The sequence below is a fragment of the Mus caroli genome, chromosome 10 (genome assembly GCF_900094665.2).
Source record: "Mus caroli chromosome 10, CAROLI_EIJ_v1.1, whole genome shotgun sequence".
Classification (NCBI taxonomy): Eukaryota; Metazoa; Chordata; class Mammalia; order Rodentia; family Muridae; genus Mus; species Mus caroli.
This window is the reverse complement of record NC_034579.1, coordinates 39,428,952-39,444,169: the sequence shown is the minus strand read 5'-3', so window position 1 is coordinate 39,444,169 and position 15,218 is coordinate 39,428,952. Positions and strand designations below refer to the sequence as shown.

Here is a 15,218-nt window from a genome sequence, read left to right as displayed (position 1 = left end):
CTTTACACATAGCAGAAGGCCCTCACCCTTTCTAGGAGCCTCACAAAAGCTGAGCCTTGTCTCAGGAGGTTCACATAGAAAAATTTTTCCCAGGGTTCAAGAGATGGGTCAACTGTTATGATCACCTCTTGCAGAGGACACAGGCTCCCTTTTAGGGGACACACTGGGTGGCTCCTGTAACTCCAGGTCTGAAAGATCTAATGCCTTCTTCTGGCCAAGGCACCTGCATGCATCTGGTGCACATAAATTCACAGGCATACATACAGTACACATGTATGTAAAGAAAAAAGTTTAAATGCCCTAAAATAGGAGACCGACCCCTAGAGAGCCCAACTATTCATCTTGTAATCCCCACCTGACTCTGCTGAGAACGAGGCTTTACAGTCAAAGGGAGCAAGCACTAGCATGACTGCTTATGCAGGTAAGAGTAATCTCAGCACGAGCACATCTGCTGTAAAGAACCACAGAGATGGCCACCGGCCACTTACCGCTTCCCCTTGCAGTTCTTGTCACTCAGGCCGCCGACCTTGTTTATGGCAGACCAGGCCGTGAGAGCCACATATGGCAAAGAGGCAGCTTGAGTATGAGTGAGCGATTTGGGCTTGTGTGAAACCTACATTGAAAGAAAACAGTCACAGCTAAGCAGGAACTTACAAGCCTACATAGACAGCCAAGCACATTTAACCTCACAGGGAAGCAAGAATTGGCAGAGAACTTCGTAAACCACTCTGGGTTCAGGGTTTACTGCACACCCTACTCCAAAGCTAGTCTCAACAGTCTCCAAGCAGCATCCTAGAGGCTCAGTAATGTTTTGCAGGCTACGTTATTGGATGTAGATACTTCACTGTTTATTTTAAAAGACCATATATGGGGTTCAGACCCAGCTATATACCCAGAGTTAAATTCAAATCAACTTCAAGTCCTGATAAACACATTTTAATTAGTGAGATTAACTGCTTCCTTCCTGTTTTCTGGAAAGTAATTTTCTAGACTTTCTCCTATGTGGTCTCCCTTCCCCCCAGCCTGGAACCTGCCTGCTCNAGGGTGGAGCTACCGGCTCATTCGTCCTGCCATGCCTACCTACTGCTGGAACCTGCCTTTGCCGTCTGGAGGCACACACGTGTTCGTCCTGCTACTGGACCCTGAGTTACTTGGCGGGAAATTGGGTTCCCTCCCCCTTCCTTTATAAACTGAGTGTCTGGAAATATTAAATTGAGCCTTGATCAGAAATGTTGTCTTGACTCCATTGTTTCTTCCGCCCCGACTAGTTTCCTCTCTTTGCAGGGAACTGCCATTCTCAGTGAACCGTTCGTGTTGTGGACCGCGGGCGGGCCGCAACACTCCTACCCTAGTAACTCCTCCTAACTCCTCCTCCAGGCTTCCTCCGTGGCCAATTTCCTCAATATTAACCCTTCCCCTCTACTTAAATCTAGGCCCCTTGACTCTATTTGATTAAACGTCTACCGCTATTCTAAACAGCTTGATACCTCCACACCTCTCCCTTGGATGCATGTGGTTCATACTGGGTGGAGGGAAGAAACTGGCCGGCCTCCAAATCTCCGTCCAAGTCTCTGCTCTATGGGATGAAGATGGCTGCTCTCGCAGGCAGTGCTAACAGAAACACCAAATATTTCTCAGCCTTCCAAAGTTTCCTATTCTTTATTTTAGCTCTCTCTAAAACATGAAGCTAATCTGAAAAGCCACCAGAGACTCTAGAGACACCTGCCAGTCTTTCTTATACAGCTATGCATTTCAGCAGACAATGTGTTAGTTACCTCATTCCCACTGACCACAACAAATTCTGAGAGAGTGCCTTGCTTCCAAGGAGGAACTGCAGCCCAGACCTGAAACACACAGACAGACAGCTTTATTAGATTAGAAATTTCTGAGCAAAGCTAAGCACGAAGACCCTAAAACACAGCTACCCAGAGGAGGGGAGATGGGGGCTCCAGTGTAAAAAAAGTTAAGTTTAACATGATACAAATGTTTTGTTGAGTATGATTCAGGAGTTATCAATTCAAACCACACTGGAAGCACCTACATAAATATCCTGCCACACTCAGCAAGGCTCTTCTGGGGCTTGAGGACTGGCTCGGCCACTTACTAACTGTGGCTCTCCGCTTCTAGTTACCTATATATATATATTTTTGAGACCAATCTCATTGGGTAGCCCAGAGTGACCACAAACTCGAATCTTCTCATCTTGGACTCCCTAGTGCTGCGATTACAGGTGAACTGCACCACCAGCTGGCTTCATAGCAAGGCTTCCTCACCTGCAACCTGACCTGGCTGTGCTGACTTACAGGAACTGATCTCTGTGAAAAGGAACCACATGGCTATTATTATTAGCTCTCTCCTATGTCTTGGCAAAAATGTCCAAAGTGACAACTCACAGAACATTATAGCTTATATGTTATATTAGAACTTAGTTCTCTCAAAAGCAGCTAACCCATAAGGTAGAAACTATCACTTAAAGACTCAACAAAATAAAGCAGGCAGTCCTAGCCCTACCTGTTTTAAAGTCTTCCAATTCTTAAGGACTGAATTTAGAAAGCTCAAATACAAGCTGAGCATGGGCACAGTGGCTCACACAATAACTGTAGTACTGAGGAGGTCAAGGCACAGCCACAAGTGCGAGACATGCCTGGGCTACACGGTGTGCTCCAAGCTAGCAAGACCCTGTCTCAAGCAAAACAAAACAAGAAACAAAAGTGTTCCAGCCAGAGGTCAGTTGGTACACATGCTAAGAAGCAATCGGTCAGAGGTAGCAGTCTATTTGCAAAGGATGTAGAATGAGCCAGAGGAACTGCACATACCTGCAATCTCAGTACTTAGGAGGAAGAGCAGGAGCAGGAGCACAACGCCACCCTCAGCTACAAAGCAAGTTCAAGGCCAGCTCTAGCCAGTCTAAAAATTATTTAAACATTAAAGAAGTAGAAGCTGGATGTGGCAGTGCGCACCTTTAATCCCACCACTTAGGAGGCAGAGGCAATCGGATCTCTGTGAGTTCAAAGCCAGCCTGGTTTATGTAATAAGTAACAGGATAGTCAGGGCTATTACATAAAAAAGAAACCTTGTCTCTAAACACATATACATGTGAGTGTGTGTTATATGTATGTTGTGAATGGTATGTATAAATAAATATATATGTACGTATGTTAGGATGAAAATTGCACACTTAAAAAAGGAATGAAGAGTAAGAGTAAGGGAGCTGGATATAGTGGTGCATGCCAGTAAACCTGGCCTTTGGGACACAGACACAGCAGACCTGTAAGTTCAAGAACACCCTTGCTGTGGTGGTTTGAAGGAGAATGACCCCATAGGCTCGTATATTTGCATGCTCAGTGGATGAGCTGTTTGGGAGGATCAGAAGGAGTGACCTTGTTGGAATAGATATGTCCTTGATAGAGTTGTGTCCCTGAGGTCAAAAGCCCATGCTAGGCCCAATGCCTCCTGGATCAGTAGGTAACAATTCTCAGCTACCTCTCTAGCATCATGGCTGCCTGCATGGACAACCATGGACTGACCCTCTCAAACTATAAGCAAGCCCCAATTAAACACTTCCTAAGAGTTCCTTGGTCATGGCATCTCCTTGGGACAACAGAAATGTAACTAAGACACTCACCTATGTAACAAGTTGAGATCAGCCTAGCTTACACAAAAACCAGTCTCCAAAAATGAAAGAAAAGGGAGGGGAGGGAGGAAAAGAGGCAGAAACGGGGAAGGGGAGGAGAAGGGGAGAAGAGAGTGATGGGAAGGTATGAGAGAGGAGAGGGGGAGGGAGGCAAGAGACAGTAAGTTAAGAGGCTGACTCACCTCATCTCCAGGCTGGAAATACTTCACATCAAGCCCACACTCCATCACCACACCAGAGACATCCCGACCCAGAGTCAGAGGAAACTCTTCTCCTTTCGTTTTCATATGCAGGGGATCACGCTTCATATTTAGGGCTGTGGCTCCATAACCACCTACAAAATACAGTTTATCTGTGTCTTACAGGGAAGGATCCAGAGGGTCTTAAATACTATACGTACACTACAGTTTTATATATATGATGGTATCTCCATGTATTCACTCATTTGCAAACTCTTTTAAGTTTTTAGACAGGATCTTGCTATGTAACACAGGCTGGTCCTACATGGACCCTCCTGTCTCAGCCTGAATGCTGGGATTACAGGTAAGTATCACTGTGTTTGTATAATTTTCTTAACAATAAACACAAATAGTTTTAATTTGGTACTAAGCCTGGTAAAGAGGAAAAATGTTCACAAGTTATAAAGAACCTGTGCACATTAATACTTGCTACTCACACTAGATGTAGGTAAGAAACATGGTCAGGTTAGAAAGAAGTCATGGTTTGAATTCTAGTTAGCACCTCCTAAAAATCGATCTAGAATAATGATTTTTGAGTAAGTGGAAAGAATTTTAGTGGAAAAGAGGCATGTCTGATCAGGTCGACTGCATTATATTTTGGGGTGGGGGATGGAGATGGAAGCATTGGTTAGTTTTTTTTTTTTTTTTGAGACAGTCTTACTATATAGCCTTGGGTTGACCTGGACTTGCTATGTAGACCAAGCAAGCCTCACAGAGATCTGTCCAACTCTGCCTCCCCAGTGTTAGCATTAAAGACGTGTGGTACTACATGCAAACCCACATCTTGTTTGTAAGGATATTTATACTGATAACAGATAAATAAAACTGAAACCATTATTTTGGTTCAAATAAATTAACTACTCTATCTGCAATAATTATCCCGAGTAACAGCTGTGCCTAGCTATTCCAGTGGAGTTCTGAGAGCTAAAGGAAGGCTCTTGAAAATATTTAATGCTGTTTTCAAGTAAGATCAAAAGCAGCTAAGGAAAATTCTAAACAAAGTATGTATAACAACACAGACCCTGGCAGAAGAAAGGAATATAATACTAATGATAAAGTCATAGCTTGTGTGAATGATCCGATACAAGAAACAGAAATGCAGGAGAGCACAGGTGCCCCAGAGAAGGGGAAAGGATGGGATCAGGATGACAAGCAGAAGGCTGGCCCTAGAGGGACAGTGACAACCAGTCTACACAGCACAAGGAAAGGTGGATACGGACAAAGGCTGGCAGGTGAGTACTCTGCACAAGTTGTTTTTCTAATTAAAAATAAACAAATAAATCAAGTCACATGGAAAAAAAATGAAAGCTGGAATAGTGCCAGAAAAATCTAAGCTGCTGGTCCTTACACCAGCATTCCACATTTGCCATCTGAACTCCATCACACTCCATCACAGAACATAACAGAGACTCGCAAACACATGGGCTCTTTTTCCCTGCCTTGTATTTATTTCCCTCTACTAAGGCATAGCAATTTACTCACTGAAACCCTCTGTGGTTTGGACAACAGAAGTGGACACTCAGCCTTGTCACAATTTAGTTGTAAACTTGCAAGAAGGTTCCATCCCTTTCCGAGGTCCCAAGCCAACAGTTCAGGTTGTTTGCAACAGTTTTCTTAATAACCCTAACATGCTACATACCAAGAGTAGCTAGGCCTAGCTAGCCATGAGAAATGGAACCTGTTTGGTGGCAAAATGGGGTTTAAACTTGTCTTGCCAGCTATGGGTGGTGGCACATGCACAGCTGGAATCTTAGTGCTTATAGAACACAGGCAAGAAGATCAAGAGTTCAAGACCATCCACCGCTACAGCGTCTGAGCCAGTCTGCCACAGGGACTCTTCACTCGAAAAATAAGAGGGCCTCTCCCTGGCAGGGTATAACTTGTACAGCACTGGGCTAAATTAGAAAATCCCCAAGATTCCCTTAATTTCAGAGATTTTAATCCCATTAAAGAAACCAAAATGTGCCAGGCAGTGGTGGAGCACACCTTTAATCCCAGCACTTGGGAGGCAGAGGCAGGCAGATTTCTAAGTTCGAGGCCAGCCTGGTCTACAGAGTGACTTCCAGGACAGCCAGGACTACACAGAGAAACCCTGTCTTGACCCACCCTCCCCCCTAAAAAAAAGAAACCAAAATGTGTTGTGCATAATGTTGGCTATAGTATTTTAAAATTATTCATTGATTTTGCCATTTCTATGATTTATTGTTTTATGTCTAACAGTAGTGGCTATTTTTCTGAAAATAATCTTTATCTGTCATAATAGATGTGTCTCTTGTTTTCTTCTCAAGGGAAATAATTTTCTACTCAAATATCTCCCAAAGCTACCATTTTAAGGTATCTTCTACAACAATAATACTGTCTCAAAACACAGCCGGGAGCTGAAAGGTAACTTGCAAAAGTATTACCCAGGCAAGTAGTAAGACACCAGATCGTCTCAAAAATACTCGATAAAAGTAAAATGTGCTACAGTATTACACAAAACAGCAGCCAAGAAACATCTGGACATGGTCTTTCTACTGAAATGCAACTGTACACAGCACAAATTGTATATGCACATCTTATAAAACAGATTTACCTTTAAGCCCAATGTAAAAATAAGAAAATTTAGAATGAAGTAAAATCATATGCAGCTAGGAGTAGCAATCTACACAAGGCTACAGGGGAGAGCTGAAATAACCCCAGCACTGAAAAAAAAAAGTTAAAGTAGACAGTGAAGGAAAGGTATTTTCAATGTAGTATAATTGTTGTTATTTTGGTTTTGGGAGACACTTTAATGGCCCAGCCCTAGATGGCTTTGAGCTCCCTGCTGGTGACGGTTCTGCTGTTCTGTGAGAGTAGCTAGGCCAACCTCAGACTTGCAGTGTAGCAAAGTATGACCTTGGCCTTCCAATCCTCCTGTTCTATTCTGCGGTGCCAGGACTGCAGGTGTGCACTGCCACACCCTGCTTCTGCAGCGCTGGAGCTCAAACCAGGGCTCTGGTCGGGCAGCTATCACCTGAGCTACCCCTCAGTTTCAGGAGTTTTCCAGCTACAAACACTTTAAGGCTCCAAATCTTTCTCTAAATTTCTTCTTCTGAAGAAACGCTACTAGTACTTATCTCCAGATAAAGAGAAAGAACAGTGATTTCAGGAATACTTTACCTAAATATCCACAGTATTATCAAGATAACATGCAACTAAGATAGACTTCTTGGCTTTTGTTTTATGGTTGTTTATTGCTGTCAATGCTGGAGATCTTGCCCAGGGCCTTACATGGCCATGCAAAGGAATTACTACTACTGAGCCATGCCCCTGTCTCTGATAAAAATCTGATAAGACATATCTAACTCTTTTCTTACTAAGTATTTGAAGTCTGGTGTATTTTACAGTGACTGCACTTTCAGTTCAGACCAGCATCATGCGCTTCTCAAAGCCATACGTGGCTAACTGGCCACTATCCTCACCAACACAGCTCTAGGAAGTCACTAAATGTGCTAAATGCAACATTCAAAAGTAGAGACCCAGAGGCTCTCCAGGTCTGGTATGCCTGCAATCTGAACAATGTGTCTTTAAAAAGCATCTTCTTTTCCAAGTCTTTATGGGGCAACCTTTCCATCATTATTTCAAATAACAGTGTAACAGTGTAACAGAAGACAGAACCATGTATGAAAATCCAGATGTCCTAAAAGGCATCAAAGAGATGTACTGAACTATAAAACAATACTAACTGTCTCAATTTCCTGGATTATTTTGGAAAATTATTTTTACAACTTATTAAATTGTATTTATTTAGGGCATAGCAAAATGTGGCACAGGCAACTTTCAATGGTGATTTCTCTCCTTCTACCATGCAAGTCACAGGGACTGAACCTGGGTCTTTGGGCTTGACAGCAAGTGCCTTTCCCCACTGGGCCATCTCACTGACATACACAGTTCTTCTATTCCAGAGACCTCTTTGGAATTAAATCCTGTGCTATATCAACCACTGCCCAACAGAGTGCTGCACATACGTAACTGTCTCTCAGCTAGCTCATACTTTTCTCCTGTTTTAATTTTGTATTTACTTCATTTTAAAATAAAAATCTTAGCATCTGTTCAAATTTCTAATAAGATGGTTATAGCTTACCTAAAAGTCAGTCCTTTTTTAGGGACCAATGAGACTTAAAAGTCTAGTTTGAGAATTGCTACTCTATTATATCATTTCTGAAGAAAAAGTAAAGTTGATTTTAACATTTTCTTCTACTTTTAACTTAACTGGTAACCAAACAACACACACACACACATATACACACATACACATATGCACATATACAAACACAGAAACTAAGTTTGTCCTACACTAAGTCATACATGAGCACTGCTGCTGAGGCACTGAAGGCCACTGTAAGGCCCCACACAAGCCCTTCAGAACACTGACCCAGGGTTAAACATGGCAGCTTCCTTAACAACTAGGTAGTTACCTGCCTGTGAATTGGTCATCTCAGAACATATTCATCTTCAGAAGACACACATGAGTTCCCATAAGCGAGACTGACAATATTTTTGCCAGTTTTTTCCAGAATTAAAGTAATTTATGAATACAAATCAATTTGTTCACCACTATAATAGAACCTCAGTATAGAATATAAGAATACATTTAAGGAATGATCTCCCCAAGCTGTTCAATATGACCCAGCAAGAGAAATTAGGATAACATTATCCCAGCTTCAGCAGGTGTATAGCAAGAAAACACATTTAAGCTGGAGGTGGGGAGTGGGGAATGGGGATATGAGAAATGACGAGGATGCTGTGCCCCTATCAGGAGTCCTGCTCGTTGCTTGGTCCACTGGGCCTATAACAGAAGCTGTGAACCGTGGGACAGCAAGAAGGATACAGGAATTACATAGACCCAGACTCTGAACTGATGGGGAAACATAACCAAACTCTAGAACCTGTGCTGGACCCTAAAATTACCACAGAGCAAATTAACTGTAGATATCACTTCTCGGTCCCAACTCATATGTGAAAGGAAACAAACACATTTAATAAAAGATTAAAATATACCTTAGCAGTTGTGATAACAGAACTTCGTAAATATTTGCAGGGATAGTATCAGAAACCAGATGGCTCTGCCTATAGTGGTGCTTGCTACCAAGCCTGATGGTCAGTTTAATGCCCAGAGCCTACATGGTAGAAGGAAGAAACTCACTCCCACAAGATGTCCTTTGACCTCCACTTGGGCCCCGTTCCACACACCCAAACACAAAATAAATACATGTAATAAGAAACCTACATGACTCCTTCAAGCCAACCTAAACGTAGTCTATTAACTAGGTGTGGTCTACACCTGCTAAATCCCAGGACTGGAGAGGCAGAGCAGGAGGGCAGCAGAGTGGAGACTACTCAGGGGGTATACAATGAATTGGAGGCCAGCCTGGGCTAGACAACAACCCCTTGTTTCAAAAGAAAAACAACAAAACACCGGTGTGCCCAGTGAATTTTGATTTAAAACCAAACAAACCCGGACAACTTACTTCTCATATTAACATCTATAGGATTTACACTGGCAGCGTGGACTTTGATAATGACTTCGTTTGGATAATGTATGATAGGTAACATCATGTTCTGGGTGAATCGAAGGACTTCATTCTTTCCATATTTATCTATCACCCAAGCGGGCATGACAGTGCTCCTCGCAGACGTAGTACTAATGCCTCTAAATGGTGGCTTTGGGATAACTGTCCTTCTCCAGAAGCAGGCAGCGGCACAAGCACTTCTTCTAAGTACACAGGTCTTCAAGACTTCCATCCTGAGCAGGGATGGAGAACGTTTCCTCGAAAAAAGAAAAGAAAAAAGAAAGGAGGAGCGGGGGTGGAGGGTGCGACGGAGGAGAGAGAGAAAGGACCTGAAGCAAGTCAAACTAACACATTTCAATTCAGCCAAAATCTGCCAAACCCACAGGTCAATTAAGGGAGGAGCTTTCAGAAGCAAACTCAACCTAAAGCCGCGACGGAATTAAAATAGAATTGCTACTGTGCTCCCAGGTCAGAAATGTCCCAGTTGGCGTCCAGTCAGTACACTGGCCATTCCTTCCTTACGCTCTCCTTCCCTCAGCGGGACGAGCAGACAAGGCTTGCAACCCCTAGGGCAGGTGGATTCCCGAAGCGACCCCGGCCGCGGTCTCCTTGCCTGTCCGCGCGCCTCCGGTCGTCTGCGCGCGAGCCAATCGTGTGCAGAGATCATTTCCGCCGCCCGGAACTCGACCAATCCAGGCGCTCGTTGTTAAAGAAGAGCCAAGATGTCTGCGCCCATGTAACGCCGGTGGCAGAGATTGACTCCTTCCTCAGTTCCGGGACCCGGTGCTACCGGCTGACTCCGAGGGCTATGCTGGGCCGGACTCTCCGAGAAGTGAGTGGACATGGCCAGGAGGGGACCAGGGAGGGCTGAGACACTGGAGGACTCGGAAGTTCAAGGTCGCCCCGGGTCACGCCGCACGGCACGCCCCCCGACCGCCTACATTCCTGAGTGGGAAGTGGGATTCGAACCTAGGCTGTTACCGTACACACTGTGTCAATCCCCAGGAGTCAGGACGTCAGAAGTTTGAACCCCCGAGCCGTGAAGTGGAAGGACAGTCAACCCGCGCGATTAGGGAGAGGTTTCTCAGACAAGCCATCTCAGTCCCGTTGCTGCTGTGTTCGCTTAGGGACGGGGCGGTTTTGTAGCATGCAAATTTGAAACAAACAAACAAACAAAAAAAAATTGGTGGCTTTAAAAAAAACAAAAAAACTAGGATTTCTAACACATCGTGTTTGAACACCTACTTAAGCTGTAGGTGTTCGCAACCACAAATGTAGGAGAAAATTTGACAGCAGTTTAGAAAGGGAAGGAGAAGTGTTCCTGAGACAGTGGGCAAAGTTAATTCAAAAATCAAACGCGTTGTGAGTTCAAGGTGTTTCTTACAGCACCCAGCGGTGCTTCCTCACGGCTCTCTGCAGTAGGGTATGTGTGCACTGCCCAGGAAATGCTGTCCGAAACATCTCAACTCAGAATGGAGAGTATTGTGTGTTAGGATTTAACGTATGAGCAACTTTTATAAACTTGTAGAAATATAATTGTTTAATTACAGAAAGCAAAACCTTTTACTATTTTCCTAAACCGTTTTTCAGGTTGTCATACCCTAAGTGTGAAATGCGTGCATTTCTGGAGTTTGTTGCATTAAGGTGCTTGATTCTAAAAATGGCTGTTTGAGTTATTGACTTGAGTTTCATTCAAAAATCACTAAATAATTTTTGATGTGAGATTATTCAGCTCTTTCCCAATATGGCTCTAAACATGCTCCTACAATTTTGTACAACATATTTATGCAAAGTGGTGTTCTCAGCACTCATATATCAAATCAAAATATTGGTAAGCTGAAAAAATGAAAAACATTGAGGAAACCTACAGCCAGGATTTAATTCTTTACTTAAAAATAAGCAAGTCTATGCATTTATCGGTATGCAGGTTTACTTTCATCTTTAATAGTAAAATTATGTACACCAAATAATTTTGTAAATATCTTTATTTATTTATTTATTGTATATGGGTATTTTGACAGCATGTATGTCTGCACACCAGAAGAGTGTATCAGATCCCATGCCATTACAGTCTTAGGTGGTTGAGAGCTGCCTTATGGGTGCTGGGATTTGAACTCAGGGCCTGTGGAAGAGCAGCCAGTGCTCTTAGCTGCTGAGGCACTACTCTAGACTCCAAAGAATGGTTCTAAAATCAAGTATGATTTAGCAATAAATGCCTTGAATACCTACTTTGTATCTCACTATACTTGTGCTTTGCAAAGCTTGTCTAGCACAAAAGGATTGTGAGTGGACAAAGCTTAAGAAGCCCTGCCCAGGCTCATATCTGTGAGGGCCTTCTGGAGGGCTCTTCCAAATGCCCAGAACACTCTAAACAAAACAGGTGTCATTGCCCAAGCCAGAACAAAACCAGGAAGCACACCGTTACCCGTGGGTCTGTACACTACCCTTCACTCTCCCTGTCCATCAACTCACTAAGCCCTCTAGTCTGTTCTCTTGAGATACTGTCCCACCGTAAGTCTTAGTCTTGCTTTAATATGGCTCGCCTGCCTTTGTTTGGAGCCAAACTCTCTCAAGCTTTACAGCAGTCTGCTCACCCACTCAGAATCACCTGGGGCCTTAGTTAACCTTCAGCTGGTTCCCACACTAGAGTCAATTAGAAAGATCTGTGTGATTAAAGCCTAGAGTGTGTGGCGTAATGGGGTCTCTGGGTAGATCCTGGTACCTTAGTATTGAGTACCTGTCCTGCCTACCGCTTCTCTCTCCCTTTTGTGTCTCCATTTGAGAGTCTTTTCTTTTTCAGCTGGCACCATTTCAGTGATATATATATATTATGTTAACATAGGTGTGTATGTACATATACACATGTGCATATACATTACATTAACATATGTGTATATAAATATGTGTGTATGTGTATGTAAACATATATACATATATTCTAATATATTTGTATATAACAATATATAAGTAAGAAAGGTGACATATATGTTAGTTTAATATATATAAATGCTAATTTATATATAAAATTACACTTACCGTACATTGTATGTGAGATATATATAAAATCTTACATAGTATGTGGCATATCAGATATAGTCAAGTCAAGTCAACAACTGGGAAGAGCCATCACACATATACTGTTAGTGAAAAATCAAATTTGTTCCTTTTTTTTTCTTTTTTGAGTTAGAATCTTGTTATGTAGCCCAAGCTAGCCTTACTAAGTTTGTTCTCTATAAGGAGTGGGGCATCCACTTCCTCGAGGTTGGCACTGGTGTCCTTGCTGCATTGCTGGCTGTGTGCATAGCAAAGGAGGGAAAGGAGGAGCAGATGTGGAACGGCTGCAACTAAGAGTTGGGAGGTTTTAGGTTATGGAAAATGGCTACAACCAAGTAAGGTCAGGGAACGAAGAGGCCAGCTAGCATTCCGCATCAACTTGAGGGGGCTTTTGGTTGATTTGATTGGATTTGATTTGTTTTGAGACAGGCTGTCCTGTAGCCCAGGCTGGTCCAATACTTACTCTCCACTTGAGGTTGTCCTTAAATTTCAGGTACTCTTGCTTGCACCTCCCAGTGCTAGGATTGCAGGCACGAGCCATCAACTAGCTGTGAACCTGAAGCAGGACAATGACAGCAGCAGCAGTAGTCACAAAGGTGGCAGTGAACTAGGTGCTGAGACCACCAGCCGTGCAAGGCGGTGCCAGGCAGACTGGAGCCTCACAGGAGGAAAAGGGGAGAGTGTCTCCCAGAAGACATGCTTAGATGACCTTCAGAGAGAAGGGGAAAGAGAAAAGGAGACCAAGAGAGCACATGCCCACCCCTCCTTCCCCACGGACTCTAGTATGGGATAGATAGGATAGATAGGTCCGAGCAAAACCAGGAGCCCACTACCATTAGCAGGGAAGTTCCAGGAGAGAACGCTTTTTAGTGAAAATGTTTTAAGTTATATTTAGATGTGGCATGGCTGTTCTGTCCCAGGAGGGCTGTCTAATTTGCATCTCATACTCCATGCCCAGGCCATTCCATCTAATTAGCATCTTTGTCTCACTTAACTTTCCAATTCCCTTACTGATTTCTCAAACTGAGAGTTCCTAAAAAACGGCCCTAAGGAAGGGCAGCACTACTGCAGGTAAGTGACCTGGTCGCTGGCCCCACCCACTGTGACTGCCCTGCCGGTCACTAAGTCAGACAGCAGCTTGACATCTCAGATGGCCAGCCAAGGCAGGCACGACCTTCACTGGTACAGCTGTGCCTTGGGATGGACCTGCCTATATACCTTCATTGGTTGGTTTACTTGTCTCATTAATGCATGAACAGTTAGGCATTATTAACTTTCTTGGATAAATGAAGAATCTGAACGCACTGGGGTTGAGTGTGTGCTTGTTCTAGGTCTTTGCTGTCCTCTCTTCCCTTCTCCGTAGTTTTAGAGCACACTGTTCTCTCCCATGGCTCCCCAGCTCCTTACTTCTGAAGCATTGCATTTGCTATAAAGATGCAACAGACAGCTCTTGTCGCTGAATTTCTTCCCTAAGGTACGCCTAACTGCCCATCCCATCCCAGGACCCCTCTTGCAGCCTCCCCATGAAAGATCTTCTTCTTGTTCATGAGCATCAGAGGCCTCTCCAAAACCTCTTCCCCATACTGTTCAAGCAACTCTCAGCCCTAGGGATGTCTTTGCCTTGATCGTATGTTTAGAAGCCAAAAGCAGGTCATTTGTGGACCCTTCCCCGAACTGCAAACACCTTTAGCTTTATACTTGTAAGATGTGAGGACACAGGACACAGGCCACAGGAGCAGACACGGAAGTGGAAAGGAGAGTATATTATGAAGACACCCTATCCTGTATTGTGTGGCTTTGCACAAATGACAGCCTCTGAGCTTCAGTTACTTCGTTTGTCCGAGAAAGGTAATAATGCCTAACTGTTGGTGCACCAATGAGACAAAGCCACAGTACCTGTGGCCTGGGAAATACTCATTAAGTTCTACGCCTTTCCAGACCCCCTGCCCCCAGGGTCACAGAGCAGGTGGGTAATGAAGGTGCCTTTGCACATTATGTGCAAAGAAAGCTTAGTATCAGTTTTGCTTTATTGCTTGTCCTTTTCTGACCAGCAAGTGCCTATTATTACTTCCAGAAGCTCGTGCCAAATAATGCCAGATAGTGCTTATTTCCTCTCAGGGCTCACTGCTAACCAGAAGGTACTTACTGGTCACTTCTCAGGCTTTCTGTTTTGTTTGGTTTTGGGGGGTTTAGGAGGAATTGTTTTGTTTTTCAAGACAGGGTTTCTCTGTGTAGCCTGGCTGTACTGGACTCACTCTGTAGACCAGGCTGGCCTTGAACTCACAGAGATCGACCTGCCTCTGCCTCCCAAGTGCTAGAATTAAAGTCATGCACCAACATGCCAGCTTTCTCATGCATTTTTTTAAATGATGTGATTTTATTTTTAAGTGTGTGTATGTATGTATTGGTGTGTGTGTATATACAGAAGGACACATGTGCTCATGAGCATGTCTGTTTGCATCTATATGTGGGTATGTTCATGTGAGTGCAGGTGCATGGGGGACAGAGGCATTGGCTTCCCCTGACTTGGAGTTACAGGTGGTTGTGAGCTGCCCGTATGGGTGCTGGGAACCAAGCGAGTCTTCTGCAAGAGACTTGATTCTTGGGCTATCTCTGCAACTCTGCTTCTCGTGCATTTTAGCCCTTTATCCACCATCTTTCTTTTTTTTTGTTTGTTTTTTGTTTTTTGGTTTTTTTTTCGAGACAGGGTTTCTCTGTATAGTCCTGGCTGTTCTGGAACTCACTCTGTAGACCAGG

The 15,218-nt window shown here is 43.7% G+C and overlaps 2 protein-coding genes across 2 annotated transcripts in view; one reads left to right on the top strand and one right to left on the bottom strand.

Annotated features, from left to right (window-relative positions):
* Rtn4ip1 (reticulon 4 interacting protein 1) overlaps window positions 1-10,037 on the bottom strand; it is a 48,245-nt gene extending 38,208 nt beyond the window's left edge. The window contains exons 1-4 of the mRNA XM_021174364.2: window positions 9,366-10,037; window positions 3,817-3,968; window positions 1,776-1,844; window positions 489-613 (exon numbers count right to left, since the gene is read on the bottom strand). Coding sequence (XP_021030023.1) covers window positions 489-613; window positions 1,776-1,844; window positions 3,817-3,968; window positions 9,366-9,639 — 620 coding nt within the window. The 5' untranslated portion in view covers window positions 9,640-10,037. The remainder of the gene's footprint in view (window positions 1-488; window positions 614-1,775; window positions 1,845-3,816; window positions 3,969-9,365) is intronic.
* An 81-nt stretch (window positions 10,038-10,118) lies between these two features.
* Qrsl1 (glutaminyl-tRNA amidotransferase subunit QRSL1) overlaps window positions 10,119-15,218 on the top strand; it is a 26,196-nt gene continuing 21,096 nt past the window's right edge. The window contains exon 1 of the mRNA XM_021174674.2: window positions 10,119-10,239. Coding sequence (XP_021030333.1) covers window positions 10,216-10,239 — 24 coding nt within the window. The 5' untranslated portion in view covers window positions 10,119-10,215. The remainder of the gene's footprint in view (window positions 10,240-15,218) is intronic.